The sequence below is a fragment of the Candoia aspera genome, chromosome 3, assembly GCF_035149785.1.
Source record: "Candoia aspera isolate rCanAsp1 chromosome 3, rCanAsp1.hap2, whole genome shotgun sequence".
NCBI classification, from domain to species: domain Eukaryota; kingdom Metazoa; phylum Chordata; class Lepidosauria; order Squamata; family Boidae; genus Candoia; species Candoia aspera.
In genome coordinates, this window is record NC_086155.1 from 48,452,655 (window position 1) to 48,471,693 (window position 19,039).

The window sequence follows — 19,039 nt, forward strand, 5'->3', positions numbered from 1 at the left end:
ATTACTTAAAAAAATGATATTGTTGAGAAGAATATTGTATATCTGAAGGCTATATTTAAATCGTAGGTTAAATTTTACCTTCCAGGTAGCTGTATTTCTCCTGAAGTAGGCAAACATCCGTGTGAACCAATTGTAGATTTCATTTAACGTTAGCTGCCTGTCAGGTGTCTCAAGGATAGCCTGCATTTAGACATGAGAAAAAGTCACTCTCAGATATCAGTCTCAACCCTTCTCACCACCAATCCTAGGTGAACTACTATTAAAAATGTCTTCATTCTTCATTCAGTGACTAGAAAATGAAGTGAGAATTAGTGTGAGCAAAAATGGCCATACAGATCCTATATTATCAAGTTTTCCTATGGGATGATATTATCCAGAAACAATAGGTTTTTTCAGTGAGTTGAACCCATGACTCAGCTAGCTATATGACAAAGCACTGAGGGTAACATACACATTTGTGAACCAATCCCACTTCAGTCTACATTAAAAAAATATAGGAGAATCCAGGAATGATATACTGTAACATCATTACATTATTTATCCCAAGAACAAAGCAGTAGAAACTAGTAAAGGTATGTGTTATGGATGCAACAATGGGTGCTTAATGAGAAAGGCAGGCATAGGAACTCAGTCTTGCCTGCAAACCACATCAGAATCTGGAGATCCTAATCTTTTAAGTTAGATGTATTGCAGGTAGCTCAGTAGTAAAAGAAAATGTAAAGTACATACTCAGAAGTCTTTTTATTAACTTGTGTCCACAAGTTCAGAGAAATTCAACACTTGCTAATATTAGATCCTAAAGGCTTTTCATCAGGAGCTGAAAATAATTCTGGGGCCTGATATACAAGACTCCCAAATACAGTGAAACTGGTTCTTTCAGTATATTGTTTAGAAGAGTAACCAGACCATCCAGCCTAGCCACATGTTTTCTTTGCTTGGATATAAAACACCTTTTCGTAGGCCAAATGATTTCTAAGGTATTTCTTATTTTTTAAATTTCAATTTATGCGGCCACCCATCTCACATGAGCAACTAGGTCTAATCTCTCTAGATCAGAAATAGCAGTGCTCAGAGAATACAAGTTTAGATAGTTCCATTTAGCAGGAGATTCCCTTATGCAAATACAACAATATCCTGTTCTACAGACAGTACTGTAGGCTTAACTGCTGAGAACAAGTTCTGATAAATAATAAAAAGTACAAATCACTGCTAATTATTATTCCCAAAATGCAAAAATGGAGCAGACTGAGCAAGGGAGGTACAGTAATCATGTCTCCAAACGGAGAACTGTACTGTACAAAGGCAAGTTAGCTAGATGCACTCAAACATTCTTCAGAAATCCAGTCATGACCCTTATGCTCTTGTTTCTAATTATATAGCTCTAGAGCAGCATCCTGAACTGGTTCCTTCTTTCTTCATTTCATTTTTATTTTGCATCTCTGGACTTAGCAAAGGCAACTGAAAAAAGATACCATGTTAGCTCTCAAGTTTGCTAACTCAAATCAGAAAATGCTTCAGGCACGTGCTGCGATCCTTTTAGGGGGGGGTGGGATCTCAATAATAGGAGCATGTGGCTAAAAAATGGAACATAATCAAAATTTGCAGGACTGTGAATATGGTGGAGAGAGTAATTTGTACTGGCCTTTTAACACAGCAGAGTTGGGATGTTTTAATGAGTCATCTGATCTAATCTAATATTTTTACACATGTCACTACCTGCACCAAGGAAATCAATATTTGGGGGAGCTGGTAAGTGAGAATATTTGCTTGAATTTTCAAAGTAGCTCTTGGAAAAGCTTACCAAATCATAGATACCCAAAGCGGTTAATCTGAAAGACCTGAAAATAAGAGGAACAGATTCCCAGAATATGTTCTAATTCAGACTTTTTGCATAGGCTTTAAAAGACGAATGCTAAGGAGGAGAATAAGAGTAAAGATCTTAGCATCTCCTTCTAAGCATATTTTATATGCAGAATAAAGAGTTTATGAAGGCATTTATTCAGCCAGAAAAAAAACAGGGCTGTAAGGTCAGAGCCACAGGAAAATACTGTAGCCTGTACTCTTAAGCTAGTGAGCTTGTTTCTATTCACTGCAAAGTGGTGATGCCAGCACAATACAGTAACACCAGGGAGCAATAGGAGCCATTCTCTCAGGGAATTTAGTTTTTTTAAAGGATGTGCTATTGGTAGCTCTAGAAACAGATGGTTGCAGTTCATACAGGACATTATGACCCAAAGAAAATTCTACCCGCTGTGCCAGAAAACTAAGGCTGAAAGGAAGTTATCAATAGTTATGAACCACTAATGTGAATATATAGGAACTCTACTGTTTATATTCTTACACAAATGCAGCACGTGATTACATTGCATCTGAAAATCAGGGACATTTGGTGCAAATGAATCTACTGTACACATTGACCTCCTCCTTGTATATAAGGAGACAAAATATACAAATATTAAGTGTTTGAGTATGATTAGTTAAATCAACCTATCAATTAGCATTAATAGAGAGAGAGCATATTTTTCTCTCAACAAAATTTATCAGAAAACAGCATTAATCAATAAATGTTATTTTAAAGGGAGGCTTCTATTATTCAGTACACGGTTAGCAAATCTGAAAGAAATAACTTTTAACATTACATTGCTGCATTTTTGAAAACCCTGGAAGACAGAAAATGGCAGATTTTGACTAATGAGAATTGAGCATATCATTGTCATTTCTTTAAAAAAAATTCAGCCCCTTCCCTACCCTTATTCAGGGAGCTATTAACCTGACTATATAAAACAGTGTATTAAGAAGCACTAAGGTCAGAACTGCCAAGAGTTGTCTGATTCCAGCAGAATACAACTATAATTATAAATAATTAAAGAGCAATAAAAGCTGGAGATACAACTCATATGTCTTTGTCTCTAGGTCTCTCTTCACACAAAATAGACAAAAGAAAAAAAGAATTAATATGTTTCTGATTAATTTACCAGCAGAACTAGAATGTTTAGTGAAAGGCACAAACAGAGGCTTAAGACCACAAATAATTTTGCAGTCAAGATGCAAATCAGCTGTCAAGTTTGTAGCTCACCCAAACTGCATCCCCTGAGTTAGGACAGAAGGCAAAATCCTAGAATATATCACTGGCATATAAAAATACTTGCCACAATTAACATTTGAGTGTTAGCATGAGCACTTCCTAAGAAGGATTAGTGCCTCTTCCAGATGTCATTGTATTTGTGTACATTCTTCAAAAATAAAGAGGTTTTTACCTGCCGGATAAGTGAGGCATATGTGAAGGGAGGGCGGACATCTGCATTTTTGTAAAACTCATGATTCTGTGCAAGTTCTAGGCAGAAGAAAGTAAGTTATAAAGAAGAGCATAAGACATTCCAAATGGTCAATTTAAGCACAGTATCTGATGTAGCTGGAACTTCTCCCCAGCTACTCTCACCTGAGGAAATTGGTGTGCAGAACTTCTCTGAGTTTCTCCTGCGAATAGGCCCTACATTGTGTAAAGTGGAGGAGCTGATAACAGAGGGACCCTGTCGCAATGGAGTAATGGGTGCAGTAGCAGAGGTGGGGGGATGAGGTAATCCATCAGGAAAGGTATCAGAAGTGCTCTTGGATAGCGTAGCGCTGGAAACCAGGTTCAGCTGTTCAAGGAGGATTGAAAGAAGACCATGATTACAATAAATTCAGAAGTGGCTGGGTAAACAATTTTTGTTAAGACAAAGCAGGTGGGTGATCTTAGTTTCTCTATCAATAAGATAACAACATGGGTGAAAACAAATATACACCAATGAGGCCTCATTCACTAAGTCAGGGGCAACCGGTTGAGACAAATTCTAATACCTTTAAACCACTATATTTCAAAGTATATTGGACCAAGTCATGATAAGCTGATTCTTGAAACTCTTCACTAGCTATAGTTACAGCAAAGCAAGTTGTTTGGTGTAGGAAAAAAATATTACCACCTAAAACAATATACTCCCAATTAAAACAAAAACAAATCCATAATACTTGTTTTGGTATAGACAGATCTTAAGAGGAATAATTTTCAGTGATGATAACCCAACTCTGTCACCCCAGGGTTCAGCATTATTAGATCCGTATCACAACTGGTGCTAAAGTTAAAGAATCTGGCTTGTATAAGTCCAAACTCCTCTCTGCAGAGAAGAATAAATGGTGTGATGTATCATTAGCATACTGAAGACAATATACCCAAACTCCCCAATGACCTCATTTGATAGTTTTATATTAGTATTGAATAGCACATTGCAAGACTGGTCCAGTGTAATTCATTGCTTGAAGCAAAGAAGAAAACGCCCTTCTTCCACTCCATATACAGAAACCAACTGGACAGGGAGCTGAATCTCATTTTAGTATTGGAAACATCATAACTTAGGATAGCTGCTTTAGAGAGTACAGAAAAGGCAGACACAACTCTGTTTTCTTATAGGTGGGACTACCAATATGACTCAGCTCAGGAGAAATGGCTGGAGGACACATTACTGTGTGGTATAGAGTTGAATCCAAGGAAATGGACATATAGCAAGAGATCAGCCACTGTAGGTTGGATTTCTGTCCTTCTAACTTATTTATTTGAGCAACCAAGGTAGGAACAGGCAGCTGGATTTGTGAGATGATAATGCTTCTTTGAAAGAGGGGCTTGTACTAACAATCTTGAAGGAGGATTTATGGTGCCCACTTCTACAGACTGCACATCCATCTGCCTGCAGAGTTTTGTGACTCCACAAGTTGTGGCATATAGCTATGGCTATACATGAATGATCATTAGCAGTTATAGGCAGAAGGACCTCTGGCCAGTTGAGACTAGTCTGACCATTTTTCAGGAGATCAGACCTTGCCATATTTGCACACACCTTAGTCATATTCATACTGAATATCTAGAATGCAAGCTATATGGAGTATCTCTGAAAAGGCTACAGAAGCTTACATTGGTCCAGAATGCCATTGCAGCACATAAGATTACAGCTGCCAATAGGATTGCAAACTTTTCTTTACACTAATAACTGTTTGTTAACACTTCTTATGATTACGACTTTATGATTTTATTTTCTTATAGTTTCTATATAGAGATAGTTTTTAACATGAATTACTCTGGTGGTTTTGAAATTGAAAACAGTATACAATTTCCCAAACACAATCAATCAATCAATCAATCACCACATTATACCAGCCCTGCAAGACCTTCACTGGTTATTGAACAGCTTCCAGGTCTAATTCAAAATAGTGGAGTCTGAGATACAGAATAACTTAGCATATTTCTCCTTCTTGCATTTTGCCTGCTAAGAACAGGAGGAGGAGTGTTTCTGTTTCCTGTTTATTATAAAAACATGTTTGAGAGGGAAAAACAGGTCTTCTCAATGGCTGCACCCAATCTAAGAAATATTTTGCCCTGGGCAGTTGCCCCTTTTCTTTGCTGGTCTTCACTGATTGCTGAAGACAATTATATTCTAAGTTTTTGTTGTGTGTTGCAGATACTGTTACATGTTAATTATAACTACTGATCTATCTCCTTGACTGACTGATTTATACTGTTTCTTTTACAATTTTGTTTGCAATTTTTACAACCCATCCTGTTTGATGCTTTTGACCAGAAAGATAGGACACAAATGTCTTCCAATAAATTATTCTGAGGCAGTGGTAGCAATATATTTGTTTACTCCTTCCTCATGATTACAGCTGCCCTCCTTCTCATGGAATGTGGCAGTGGGTCCAGATGCCATATGGGCAAAATGCAGAATAGGATGGCAAAGGACAAATATTAAATATTTGGGTTAACAATGCATGTTCTTCTAGCGGAGTTCCTGACTGATGTAGTCTAGGGCATCAGTCGTATAAGAACTATGTCACAAGTTGGCTTTTCCTTAGTAGCCATATGGAATGGCTGATAAACACTTAAATGGGCAAGAGATCAGGAAGGAGCCTGTGGTACACCCTACATGTAAGTTCCTAGGGCCTGTTAGTATCAGTCATGACATCAGGATTGTGTTTGCTATCTCAACATTTTCAGATAGCAGTGTTTTTCTGCTCTTGCTGGTAGTCCCTCACATAAGCAGCAGTGCAGTCTTTCTACATATTTGTTTTTCTCAGTTCAAGAATTACATTTTCTTTTCTATATATTATGTATACTAGCAGTTTTGGCTAACCAGACATGACTTGTAAGCCATGCTGTATCAAAACAACTTCACTTTGGCTGGATATAGAAGGAACAGATCAAGACTCCTAAAGCAGAACTAGGAAAGAACCTATTATTTTTATCTAAACAGCATGCCAGCAGCATTACAGTGCTTTATGGAGTCACAGGGGGATAGGTCATTGCCTGGAAGAGCTTACTGAACCTTTGGATCATCTTTCTAGGAAACTATGCAGAAATGGAAGCTGAGTCCCTAAGAGGATTTGGAGACAGCCACCAGAACAGCAGCATCACTATGATAAAACAGGAGTAGCTAATTGGCCTGTCAGTTATTATAATCTCATCTGACCTCCATGATTTCATCTGAAGAGAGTAATATCCAAGCATTCAAACAAGTTGCTTGAGAAAACAGTAACATCTTATGTAGCATCTTCAGTAAGGACAGAAATCTTTTGTCTTCCACATTATCTTCATGCTGTCATCTCAAAGTCGGGTAGCTCATAATGCGTTCCTCAGAAACAGTACCTCCATTTTGAGCTTATGTCACAGTCAAAGTTGGTTTTCAGCCCTGAATCAATCCATTAAGATGATGACATCATCTTTTAGAATAATTCCTATTATAAAGGGAAGTTAGGGAATACGTATGAGAAATGAGCAGAACATTGCTTACAGGCTGACTGAAGGGTTTTGGCTCTGAAGGTCTCATATGGAGATGGGCCATCATCGCCTGGAGACGTTCACTTTCTTTAGCTAGCTGTGGAGAGAACCAAACAGGAAGTTATTTGTTGGGAGGAAACATCCCTTACAATGGTCAATTCACATATTTAGAAAAAGGGCTAAGATAAGAGTTCACTTGATAATCATTCCCTTGAATGGCTCCCTTTCCATCAACAGGGGCCCAAAACAGCTGCTTTTGCTTGCCCCATTCAGCTTCAGTGTATACATGCTCTCCTCTCATCTTGACTAATTCTTCTTACATGCTGTAATGTGGCATTACTGTACAAAGCTGTTCCTTTAGCTGTTGCCTTGCTGCTTTTTAGAGCACACCTGGAAGGGAAAAACTGCTAACTTTTCTAATTCCCTAATGTCATGACTCTGGCAGGGGTACTACATTTCCAGGCCACTAAATTATTGTCTTTCACAACTGGATATCAAGATCAGGATATGTGGCAATGTTTTCTGCTCTGATGCATCTATTGTATGGAAATTAGTTTTGGGTGTACAGAGACAGGCTATTACAAACAAGTAAAGCTATGCACCATATACAGAATTCAGCGCCCCAAAGCATCTTTCTACTCAGCTTTTCTTCTTGACAGCCAACAGAATTTATGAGTTATTTTCTCTACATGTATCTGATATTAGGATCCTGTCCCATAGAGTGCCACTAGATTAGGTCTACCATCTTTCTGATATCCTTTCCTATCAGATACCTTCTCTCCCCTTCCGTTGCTCCTTGTTTTCTCTCAATTTGTCATTTGCCTATGTTTCTAGTATCTTGTCTCTGTTCACTTTTCTTCTTGCTTTTCTCAAGCTATCCACTCACCTACCTCTCCACCTCTCCAGTTGTGCAATATTATTTAAACTGCATGCTTTATGTGTGTGTGAGAGAGTGCATTTCTCAGGATGCAGGGAAGGATGAAATATTTGCTGTGGCACTGGAGAGACTGAGTGCCATAAAAACAGTGGAATACTATATTCCACTATATCTTTTAAAGTCACCTTCCTTTTCTAAATGTTCAAACTTTGCTTTGGTTCCTTCCCAGACCTGATGGGTCCTGATGTAGATTGTAGGGTTTACCCAAAGAGGAACATTTCTCTCCTTATGAGGTCCAGAATCCCTGCCCAGAAGAAAAGATGAAAGCTAAAAAGGCATGAATTACATGCAGTGTTGAGTTTGCTGAAGGCTTGAGAGGTTCTGACACAAGGATGACCTGACACTATTGTGGCTTTCATTACAGATGACAGATCCACTCCTGTGATGCACTGTAGGAGCTCTGCAGTGAAAACTTTATAATTGGGAGCAGTGGCAGTTTCTCCTTTTCACACATGCAACTTTTTGCTCTCTTAAAGGATTTTCTCCCACATAACCCTCTTTTAAGGTCCAGTAATTGCTTGAAAGTCTGAGAACAGGACAAAAACACAAATTTGACTGATGGTTCTAAAAGCTTAACTCTGCTCTTTAAATGCAATACTCTTTCTTACTTTATTTATGATACATTCTCTTCTAGTCAACCCCATCTGCACCCACTGATTTAGTTTAACTTTCAACAGAGATTGCCTCCACTGTCTGTTATAACTGGCTATCTCCCTGGCAGTCTCCTTCCTCTGCCACTAATCCTGTTGCTGCAGAGTCATATTCCAGGGAATGCTCCTGCTTTCATCCCCAGCTCACTTAGCTCATATATTATCCATGCAACAGCACGGATAAAAAGAGACCCCTGCTCCATCTCTCTAGAGTTTTTCAAGCAAGCATCAGTGCTGGCAGGGTCTGTAGAAAAAGCTGAAAAATAAGTTTAAAAACAGAGGGCATTCCCTTTACATACCGTAGGTTACATGCTGTTTTACCACATCCTATACATTTAACAACCATTTATAGTTACCTCCACATACACACTTTCTCTCATCACCTTTTGAGATGCTATCTTTCAATCTGTTAATGTTACAGCCTTCTGTCACTGTTTATAATTTCTGGCCCTCAAATAAACGTTATAGTTGTTACATGGCTGCCATACAGATCAGTAGCAGTGTATCACTTGTCCTTACTTATAATAACATTCAAAAATGAAACCTGTGACATTAAGATACCATGTTGCATGTTTTGTTTTATTTTTTAAAAATTCTTTCTCCTCTTCACTGGCAATCACTTTTGGGGGAATGTGGAAATCTGCATAATTTTGCATTACTAGATATTCCCAGGAGAGAAAGAAAATTTTGCTGGTGCTGCTTTCCAAACCCTAGCTATGTATTTTTGATAAATCTGTTACCCATCTCAAAGATCTATAAACTCATATGATACATTCTAAAACACAGTCAGTTCTGGAACCATAGAATGAAACTCCTGGGTGAGGGGAAATTGTGAAAATCAGTTCAGTGGCATATGAGCAATGTTTGCACATTTCAGCAAGCACTGCTGGATTTGAGGTTGGTTCACATATCCAAGAGTCTTTGTACAAGTGAGGTGTGCAAATCAGCCTATTATATCAGTTTTCTCTGCTCCCTAAGTTACAATCTTCCTATGTTAGAAGTCCAAGCATATCAAGCAAGTAGTCCACCAGGTCTTTGCTTCCTTTTATATTAACCTTCAAAAGCAACAGTAACCCACCTTGATTTGACAAACATGTATCTGATGAGAAAACCTGCCACATCCAAGTTGCTATTCACTAAGAGTGTTTTTCTCTCCATGTGAGCAGTTCTCTAATATATCATGGGGTATATGTATTGTAAAGTGGAAAAATGAAATGTGAATCAGGTGGTATTCAAAAAAAGGCACAGGGACTGCCATTCTTGTAATGTTGAAACATGTTCTGTGATGACTCTGGCAACTGCCAGCTGAATACAATTCATACTTCTATTTTCCATTTACTATAATCAGATGGCACAATGCAATTCAAAAATGACAGTGGTCAAATAAGGGAATAAAAACCATGTGGGAAATAGCTTTTAAGTAAACCTTAAACAGGTAAGAGGATACTCAAGACTACAGCTTCTAGATGTTTTCATGAATTATATATAGCTTATTGCATACATTTATACTGACCTGTATTTCCAGCTGCTGTACCACTTGCATTTGAACTCGACACTGAGCCGTGCTCCGGTCATCAAGTGCATGTTCTGTATTGAGGTGTCTAAAAACAGAAAACATCAATTTTTCTCTAAGTATTTGAAATGAGCAGTGCTTAAATAGCCAGAACTCATTCGTGCCTTTTTGTTCTGATCTTTTATATGTTTGCTAAGAACTGCAATCTAGCCTGTGTTGTACACTTACTTTTTCCTATTTATCAGATTTTCGTTCTGTTTTTCCTCTGAACTGCTCACAGCAACATACATTAGGTTTTTCTATTTTATCATGACAATTACTCTGAAAGATGTCCTATGGGGAAGTAACTCTCAGCTAGTCTATTAGTAACTTTGATCCAATAGCCCAGTAAACAGAGCAGGGATCTGTCTCCAGAACTTCCTCTTTCAAAGCTGATTTTCTAATGGCACTATACACATACACACATACACACACATAAACCAAATTCAAGCCCAGATTTTTATAGTTTGAAGGGATAAGACAATCAAAGGATTAGGTGGAGATCCTGAATCACAGAATCACAACATCATGTTTACAAACCAATTAAACAGAACAATAACAATTCATTATTCTCTATTTTTTATTTTTGTTTCTTCATCTTGGTTAGATGGATTACAAAGACATAGACATTTTTTCTTCTTATATTTTAACTGCAGTCCCTGTGCTGTTAGGCTCCTAAACAAACTTTTCTGGTTTAAAAATTCTGCTGATATGAAGTTCAGGTCAATGACTGAAGTATCACAGCCTTTTGCTATACTAAGTTAATAAAGCCAGAACAAACCTGGACTTAAAGATGCAAGCTTTGAAATGGAAATTAAGCTCTGAGTGTAACTATGTCAGCCAATGAAATAAAACTATATCTCACTCCATGATTCTTGGTTTAGTTATTAAACAATATTCTGTACAGTATTAGAGAACCTTGCTTCCCTCCATCTCTATCCTCACAAATAAGGATGTCTTGGGAGGCACTTTTTTGGTGGGGGCAGGGGAGTAGAAATACACATACAGATGAAAACTATTCTCCATTTGTCCTTCTCATTTTGAAATGCAAAATGCTGGAAGGGTTTTGAAGGAGCACCCATGTCTGTTACAGTCGACACTTGTTGACTACTGTAGTGATCTTCCACTAGTAAAAGGAAGATTTGTTACAATGCTCAGTTTGCAGAATAACATTACATACTGTCTGATTAGGCACACAGGCTGTGCTTCCCAGTATCTCCCGCCTTCTTAACATCATTTCCCCCCCCCTCCTGCAACACTCTGTTCAAAAGGCAGTAGAGTGGGAAGTGGGGGGGGGCAAAAACAAGCAGAGGTATATGTGCATGTGGGAGGGGGAGCATATGTAGTCACAAAGCAAAGAAGGGGAGGGGAAAATCCCAAAGAGGCAAGAAAAAGAAAACCCGTCAGTTTCATCTGATGTCTTTGCTAAAAATCTTGGCTACAAAGAGATCTAATTGCAAATGAACTAATTAAGTAAACCTCTGACGAAGCGTGAAAACAATTTGTTTGACCCTGACGCTAGCAGAGGGCTCTTAGACAGCAGAGTTAATCAGTCAGTGACAGAGCCCACAAGCGGTGTCAGCAGGCTGCCGTGCTGCCATCTGTTTCTCTCTAGTTCTCCCCTCCACCCCCACCTCCCTGCTTTCCTTTGCCTAACATGGACAAGTTATAAACTTTGCTGGTCTCATTTCTGTAGATCCCCTCAGCTTCTTTTCCTCTTGTCTACAGCCCTTTTGTACTTCTTACTATACAGCCATGGCGCCTCATAGCTTTTGACGTTCTCCCTCTAAAGTATACAATGGGAACCTAACCATATTTCACAACTGAGGAGCAGTGACTTAGCTCCATTTCATGGAAGGGAAATTGAGAAACACATACTGCGATCATTGTTTCTACATATAACAATGGTGGATATCTCTGCTTCAGGGGTTAGTCTGTCAAACCTTGCTTGGCAACTACTTTATAGACACAAAACTATCTTCTGCAATGCCAAAGTTAAGAGGAAACCATTCTCATGATCCAAAAGCAATAATAACTGGTGTTTCTTGTTTATATATTTAGCTCTATACTGTACTACAGATTAATGAAAACAGAAAGTATAAATTTGGCTAATGAGCATAGCAGCTCAGGGACAACAAACTGGGCTGAAGTGGGTCACTTACTTGATAAACTGTCCCAAGTCCTCGCAGAGGGTTTCACAACCAGGCCATTTGCACTCCCCATGTCCATACAGGGGATGTGAACCAGGAGTCTCCTCATGAGAAGAGCTGCAAACAGGGACAAAGAAAAACAAAATAAATATTATTGATGAGTGTTAAAGGCTTCTCTGTTTTGCCTACTAGGGACTATAAAGTAGGAAATGGGATATTCTTCCCAGCCTTTCATATCTCTGATTTTGAACCAGGCTTATATTATATAATGTATGGTCAACAACAGAAACATCTATATGGGAATTTTAGAGGAATCTGATATGCTCTCCAAACTGTCAGAAGGTACATTTCCTATGTTGAGCAGCTGTGATCTAAAGTCATTCATCTGCATGATCAAAACAGGAATGAAGACAGTTATTGTTTAGTAGCTCAAACATAAACTGCAATGTATGCTAGCAGAATGTACTTGCTCATCTTGGTTCATCTTAGATCCATCCTACAGATGGGATGTCCAAGAGGTATGGCAAATCTGAGTCTTCTGGAGAAAGTGTCATCCAGCATATGCTTTACTATATGCAAATTATGAGATTGCATACATTCAAAAACTATCATTGATTTGGCATTCAGTGTGCTGTTAGGCACCTATCATGTAGTACAACCATAAAAATGATCCCAAAAATGTTAAGGCCTTGGTTTTAACAATAAAGCAGCAATTATGTAGCTTGATGCAGGATGTAACCAAGGTGCAGAGTTCAGTGCAATACTGTTCCCTTTTTTCTCAGGAAAAAACAAACAAACAAAAACAGGAATCTGTTCAGCACACACATATGTGCACACACAAATACTCCAAAGACAGAAATAGTCATTCCTTTGCACATGCACCTTAAATGGACTACCAGGCGGCTCTAGCTTCCTAGACTGGAGGCACTGGTACAGAATGTCCTCTCAATATTCTTTGAATCTATGTGATGCTGATAGGTATATAGAATGTATTGCTGACTGAGCAGCCTTCTTCTCATTGCCATTGAGTCTATCCCAAAGAATAGTTTCAAGTCCCTACATTCCTAGCTGTCTGCTACAGTGCACAAGCTCTAGGAGTGTAGGAAATTGTAGACCCCTAAGAATTCAACTTCTGACCATTTCCCTGACATTAGCAAACATGATGATTGCTGGGGAGGTTGGGCAATCTTGTGTAATAAAGGAGTCCTTGCTTACTGATTGTCTCATTTAGCAACCATTTGAAGTTACAATAGTGCTGAAAAAAATAACTTTACGACCAATGCCCACATTTATGACCTTCACAGTGTCCCTCAGTCACATACAGTCAGTATGTGTCAGCCTTACCTGATAGACCAGACAGGAAACATGACCAGATAGACTAATTCTACTCTATTGCAAAGCTATATTCACAGGAACTTGCAAGTCTGAAAGTACAATTCTCCTACCATCACCTTTACAGCCCAAGAAACTAGGGAGGGTCCCTTCTGAGCCCCTTGCTCCACCAACTATGCAGCTGCGGCTATGCTGTCTCTTACCAGACCATTCCCTAGGTAGCATCTCTTCACCCATCTCTTAAGGTCTTTCCCACATACCATTACAGTATGCGTTATCCTGTGCCTGATCTGTCCTGACCTGCTATTTTTCTTTTTTCCCCCTTTGCAGAGTGGAGAGATTAGAGAGGAAGGGATTACAAGAGAGTAAGCAAGCATACAATGGGGAATACACATTGAAAGGAATGCAGTGGCACCAGCAGCCCTGAGTGTGCTTGCAGCTCCTACACCCAGTCGGTATATTCCCCACTGTGTGCTTGCTTACTCTCTTGTAATCCTTTCTTCTCCAATGAATGTAAATACAAACACTAATTCCTTTCTTGCTAATTATACCAGTGCCAGGGTGAGCATCCCAAAGGGCAGGGGAGTGGGGAAAAGGAAAGCACAGTTGCAGTCACATGATTTCCCACTTAGCGACCACTTCACTTAATGACAGAGCTGCCCTTCCCAACTGTGGTCACTAAACAAGGACTACCTGTAAACTGAAAAATTCAGCCCATTTTTGTACTAATGAATCAAAAGAGCATTTGCGCTAGCAAGGAAAGAATTACCTCCACAATGCTGTAGCTAGCTAATTTTACATACTGAATTCAGTAACCTTAAGGGGGAATTTCCTTATGTGACCATAACTAGGTTCATACATTGCACAGTAACAACTTTTTACACTATGGTCTGCTGAACAAGTCAGAATAAGCTTTGCAGATCAGCAAAATAATGATGACTTGTTTTATCAGTTTTTGGCTTGTTTCCTTTCCTTTCTTTTTGAACTGTTTTTGCTTTGTAGCTTGACAGCTTGCTTCTTCTGTCCCATCTACTATCATTCCATGCATTATATTTATTTCTATAAACCTGATTTGTTGGAACAAAAGAAAAAAAGGCTTCTGATCATATACCATTTTGAACAGGAAATTCAAATCATAGCACCATCATGACTCAGTTTGACCTCTCCTCTGCTATCCTGATGCTACGAATGTTTATTTGGGAACATATACCATTTTTGTTGAATAAACAAATATTGTAATTTAAAAGAAAAAAATTAAAATGAGCCTCCATAACCATATACATCCCTAGCCAGCCACCTCCTGATAATAGTTTTTTTAAAAGAAGAATTATTATCGTCTAGATACTGTTGTAGGGCCTGTTTAGCAACTGATGGGATAGCACCAAAATCTGGATGCTGACTTCAGGAGACGCTAAACTTCAGCCAACAGTTGCTGCCCTAAACTGTTAAAATCAGAATCTGATTATAAATCCACTTTGCTGATACCACACCAAACTGAAATATGCAAACAGCATCAGATTTGAATGCAGAATACAAAAGTAGATTTAAGGTTTGTCCAATTATGCATGCAGACTTTACCATACAGAAGTAATCTCTCTGTGGAGAGATTAAATCTGCTTTTTATAAACTCTATTATCCTTTACACATAAAGGTCCATTAGCTTCACCTGTCCCTCCTTTGTGTGAGCATGGCGTTCTGTCCATTGGGGAGAGGGTGATGGGAAATTGGAGGAGAGACCTTGGCAGCCGAAAACGAGGTAGAATTTGAGGTGTTGGTGCTGAGGTCGAGTCCCTCTTGCTTGATGCTTTCTTCTACAGGTTGAGTAGCAGTAACCTCTTTCCACAGCTGTTGAAGGTCTGAGGGACACACAGCTTCAGATGTGTTGTGGGGGAAGCAGGGGGAGGGGTAGAGAGAGAGAGATTTATAAGAACCTCCAGAACAACTCCACAGCTGGGAAGGTCTGGCTTCCCAGTTTAATTTAGTTTAGTGACAGAAAAGGAGTTAATTTATATCAGCCTCTTATCTATCAACAAACTCTCCATATTGCTATTAATTTGGAGCACCTGAACATTTTATTTTACAGTGCTTAAACATATTTCAGAGTAACAGTGTAGATATTTCAGTCTTCTGTCATTTCCTTAAAGAAAGCAACTCTAGAAACTCTACAGGTAAGACAAATGACGCCCAGAGTTCTTCTTTTGAGGGAGATGGGCAGTAACTAAATTTGAATGAATGAATAAATAAATAAATAAAAAATAAATTATCATGTCGCTCTCTCTCAGCCCAACTCACCTCACAGGGTTGTTGTGAGGAGAATAGGAGGAGGAAGGAATATTAGGTATGATCGCCATCTTGAGTTATTTATAAAAAATAATTAAGGCGGGATAAAAATAAATAAATAAATAACTTAAATATTAAGGAAAAAACTAATTGTGTTAAGTAAAACCTAAATATACACTGCTGCTTAAAATTAAATACCAACTCCATCTAATCTACCACTTTTATGTAAATTATGTCAGAAGAAAATGCAAGTCTAATATGCCGAATGAACTTTACACCTCGGTATCTAAAATATTATTTACCAAAAAGGTTTTGGGGGGGGGAGTAAAATTGTTATTTTAGCTCGCCTAGTGCTGGTTTCCTCTAGATGTTGGGGCTTCAGCTACAGAATTCTAAGTCATGGGTATGCTAGCTAGGGAGGGCTGATCTAGAATCTTTGGTAGCTGAGCTAAGCATCAGTATGAACATTTAGTTTCCTGCCCCATCAGGGGTTAGTAGCTTTGCAGACACATTACACCATCATGAGATTTCATGTAATTCATGGGTGCCAAAAATTACAAAAAAGAAAGGAAAAAAATTAAGACTATGAAACTCTCATGGGATAATATGTGATAATACAGATCTTGTAAAATTGGGCTATCTCATCCGTTTGGGCCATTTTTATTTTTTTAATCCAGGGACATAAGTGCACCTGTGGGCACTGAATTTAGGATCCTGCTTAAGTCCTTGCATAAAATATAACACCAAGCATAACATGTACTAAAAATGTAGAATTTTGAAATTGAAATCCCATTTTCTGACATGACAAGCAATGGAAGAACTATGATAATATATGAGTGTATTTTTTTCAGCAATTAAAAGTAGCCCTTTTCTACTGAGTTGGAGATAGGGATCTGAGGAGGACCGTTCCTCTGATCCACCACCATTTGCTTTGCACTTGCTCTATGGAAGAAAATACACAAGCAGTTGTATGTTTTCTCTTGTAAAACAAAGCAAAGCTTTAGAAAAAGAAATTTCAAATTGGGGAAAACTCCACAGGACTAAACATTTCCTCTACCAGTTTCATGGACTCATGCCTGTTTTTTACTCTAAAATAATAGAGAGAAAAGTAATCATAGGTGTTCATGCTATTTGTCAAACTGATTCAAGGTTGGTATATTATGTTCAACATCAATATTTTTGACATGCTACATCACCCACTTTTGCAGAGATAATTTCCAAAAGTGTAACACTTATTCTATACTATCAAATATATTGGAAATAGCAAAAGATTAATCTGCTGATGGTTTTCTCTTTTCTTTCTAAAGGAAGAATGAGTTATGATGCAAAGAACCACACAATCCTGTCATATACCGTATATACTAAAGGGTTATGGGGAAAATATGTATGTTCATAATTGCTACTTTTGATATTTTAAGCTTTGGTAGAGCAAAGAGTTAAGGCTTCCACACAATTATCATTCTAGAATGGGTACAGAATGTATCTTTCCTTAGCACTCAAGACAGGGCAGATATTTAGTGGATTGTATTTGTATCTATTTCTAACTTCTAGCTAGGGTCAAGTTTGTGTATTAAAATTAAATTCTTTTCTAATTTGAATTTTTAATCTGAATGTTCTTGATTAACTTCAAAACCCATATGACTCTTATACACACCGATACACCTAATTAAGGGCATTTTGTTTCTTGCTCTCTAGAACAAATTGGTAATATTTACTGGGAAGCTAGCTTTGTAGATATCTGAGAGGACTTCTTTATCCTGTAAGGCTATACCTTGATAGAATAGGAAAGCTCTCAGGTCACAATGAAGCATAGTTTAAAGTGATAAAAAAGAGATATATTGCAGGGGTGGGGGTAAGGGAGGAGGTTGCATGCTTCCTCCTCAGATAACCCACAAATTGTTATTTATTTTGTTTGGATCAATTTACCAAACAATTCAGGATTCAGAGAAATGTCTAAACTGCATTAACTGAAGTCATAAGAGAAAGCTGACTGCAAACTCCACATGAACATGCCAGAGAAGGAGAGTGGAGGGAGATTGCTAAAAATCTTAAGATTTGCTGCAGTTCATTTTGGTGGTTTTGGATTACAAAGGACAATGAGTCAGTCCATCTATTTATAAAATCTATTGGTAGCTAGCTTTGTAACTTTAATAGAAGAATCATGGCCCTTGAAAATTGGTTCAGTTATCTGTTGTCCAACAGCATCTGAATGCCTTTCAGGTAGGTAGATGAAGCTTGTGTCCTTAGTAGATATACTATATTTCAGGAGACAATTTATGAATTAATTGTTCATTCCATATTGGCATGCAGTTAACTAATTCCTTCCTTCCTATAATTAGAATGACTCCAGTTTATATGGACTTTTTCTGGCTTTCCATCCCAAATTTCCTTAATCATGAATTTGATAGCAGTTGATAGTGGTGCATGTGTGTGTGTTGGAGAAGGGCATAAGAAAGTAGCTTTCAGGTACTCTGCTGCTAAAAACAACCCTTTATCAGAAAACCAAAACAGTGCTTTCACTCCTATCTTGTTGTCCATCCCTCTCCATCACATAACATTATGCCTGGAGTTCTCAAATTTAGCATGATTTCAGTCCAAACTCTGCTGCTTCCCTTAAAGACAGTCTTTCTGATAGAGAGGGCATAAGCTCTGTGGAATAAAGCAAGACTATTAAATACACATTCTCTTCTGTCAAAACAGTAGCAGCAGCAGCACCCAGGAGAAGCTTCTACTACTTGCCAGTGACTGTCTTTTTCACGAAAGGTGCATTAGGCCCGGTTCTCTCCCATTAACTGTCAGCAACTCACCTCCAAGGTATTCCTTGAACTGTTCCTGCATCAGATGCCCGTTGCATTCCAATCTAATAATGCTTTATTGATGGCTGTTTGACAGCAAAATGTAAAGCGTAGCAAGCATCAGGCCTCGAGTACAGAGACAAAAGGCAGCTTTTAAAATTAACCAGCAACCAATTGGCAAAGCTAATTGCTGCAATGGCTGGGTGGGTTCCCCTTAAGCAATTAAAGAACAAGGAAGCTTATGTGCATTACCTTGTGGAAGGGTCTGCAGAGGAACGGTGCCTTGTCCTGGCTGTAAACTGACCAACCCTTGTCGCTGGAGGTTTAACAGGTGCTGCTGCTGCAGCTGCTGCATCTGCAGGAGCTGTTGTTGGAATGCCAGCTGCTTATTCCCTAATGGCTGCTGGAAAACAAAAGAACGAAATTAAAACACATTTTCATTCCCAAAGCACAGGCCCTCTAGGATTTTCTCAAGTCTTGCATAAGCAGCCCGATCCCAGCTTTAGCTAGCATAGCTCACAGTCCTGATCTCTTATCC

At 38.5% G+C, this 19,039-nt stretch overlaps 1 protein-coding gene across 4 annotated transcripts in view; it reads right to left on the reverse strand.

Moving 5' to 3' along the window:
- Positions 1 to 19,039, reverse strand: part of FOXP4 (forkhead box P4) — a 175,465-nt gene that overhangs the window by 28,340 nt on the left and 128,086 nt on the right. For 3 of the 4 annotated variants that reach the window (XM_063297593.1, XM_063297592.1, XM_063297595.1), the window contains 8 exons: positions 18,754 to 18,904; positions 15,093 to 15,297; positions 12,107 to 12,211; positions 9,906 to 9,993; positions 6,819 to 6,902; positions 3,440 to 3,641; positions 3,258 to 3,334; positions 79 to 180 (listed from right to left, as the gene is read on the reverse strand). In XM_063297593.1, the coding sequence (XP_063153663.1) occupies positions 79 to 180; positions 3,258 to 3,334; positions 3,440 to 3,641; positions 6,819 to 6,902; positions 9,906 to 9,993; positions 12,107 to 12,211; positions 15,093 to 15,297; positions 18,754 to 18,904 (1,014 nt within the window). The remainder of the gene's footprint in view (positions 1 to 78; positions 181 to 3,257; positions 3,335 to 3,439; positions 3,642 to 6,818; positions 6,903 to 9,905; positions 9,994 to 12,106; positions 12,212 to 15,092; positions 15,298 to 18,753; positions 18,905 to 19,039) is intronic. The other variant, XM_063297594.1, reaches the window with a different exon arrangement.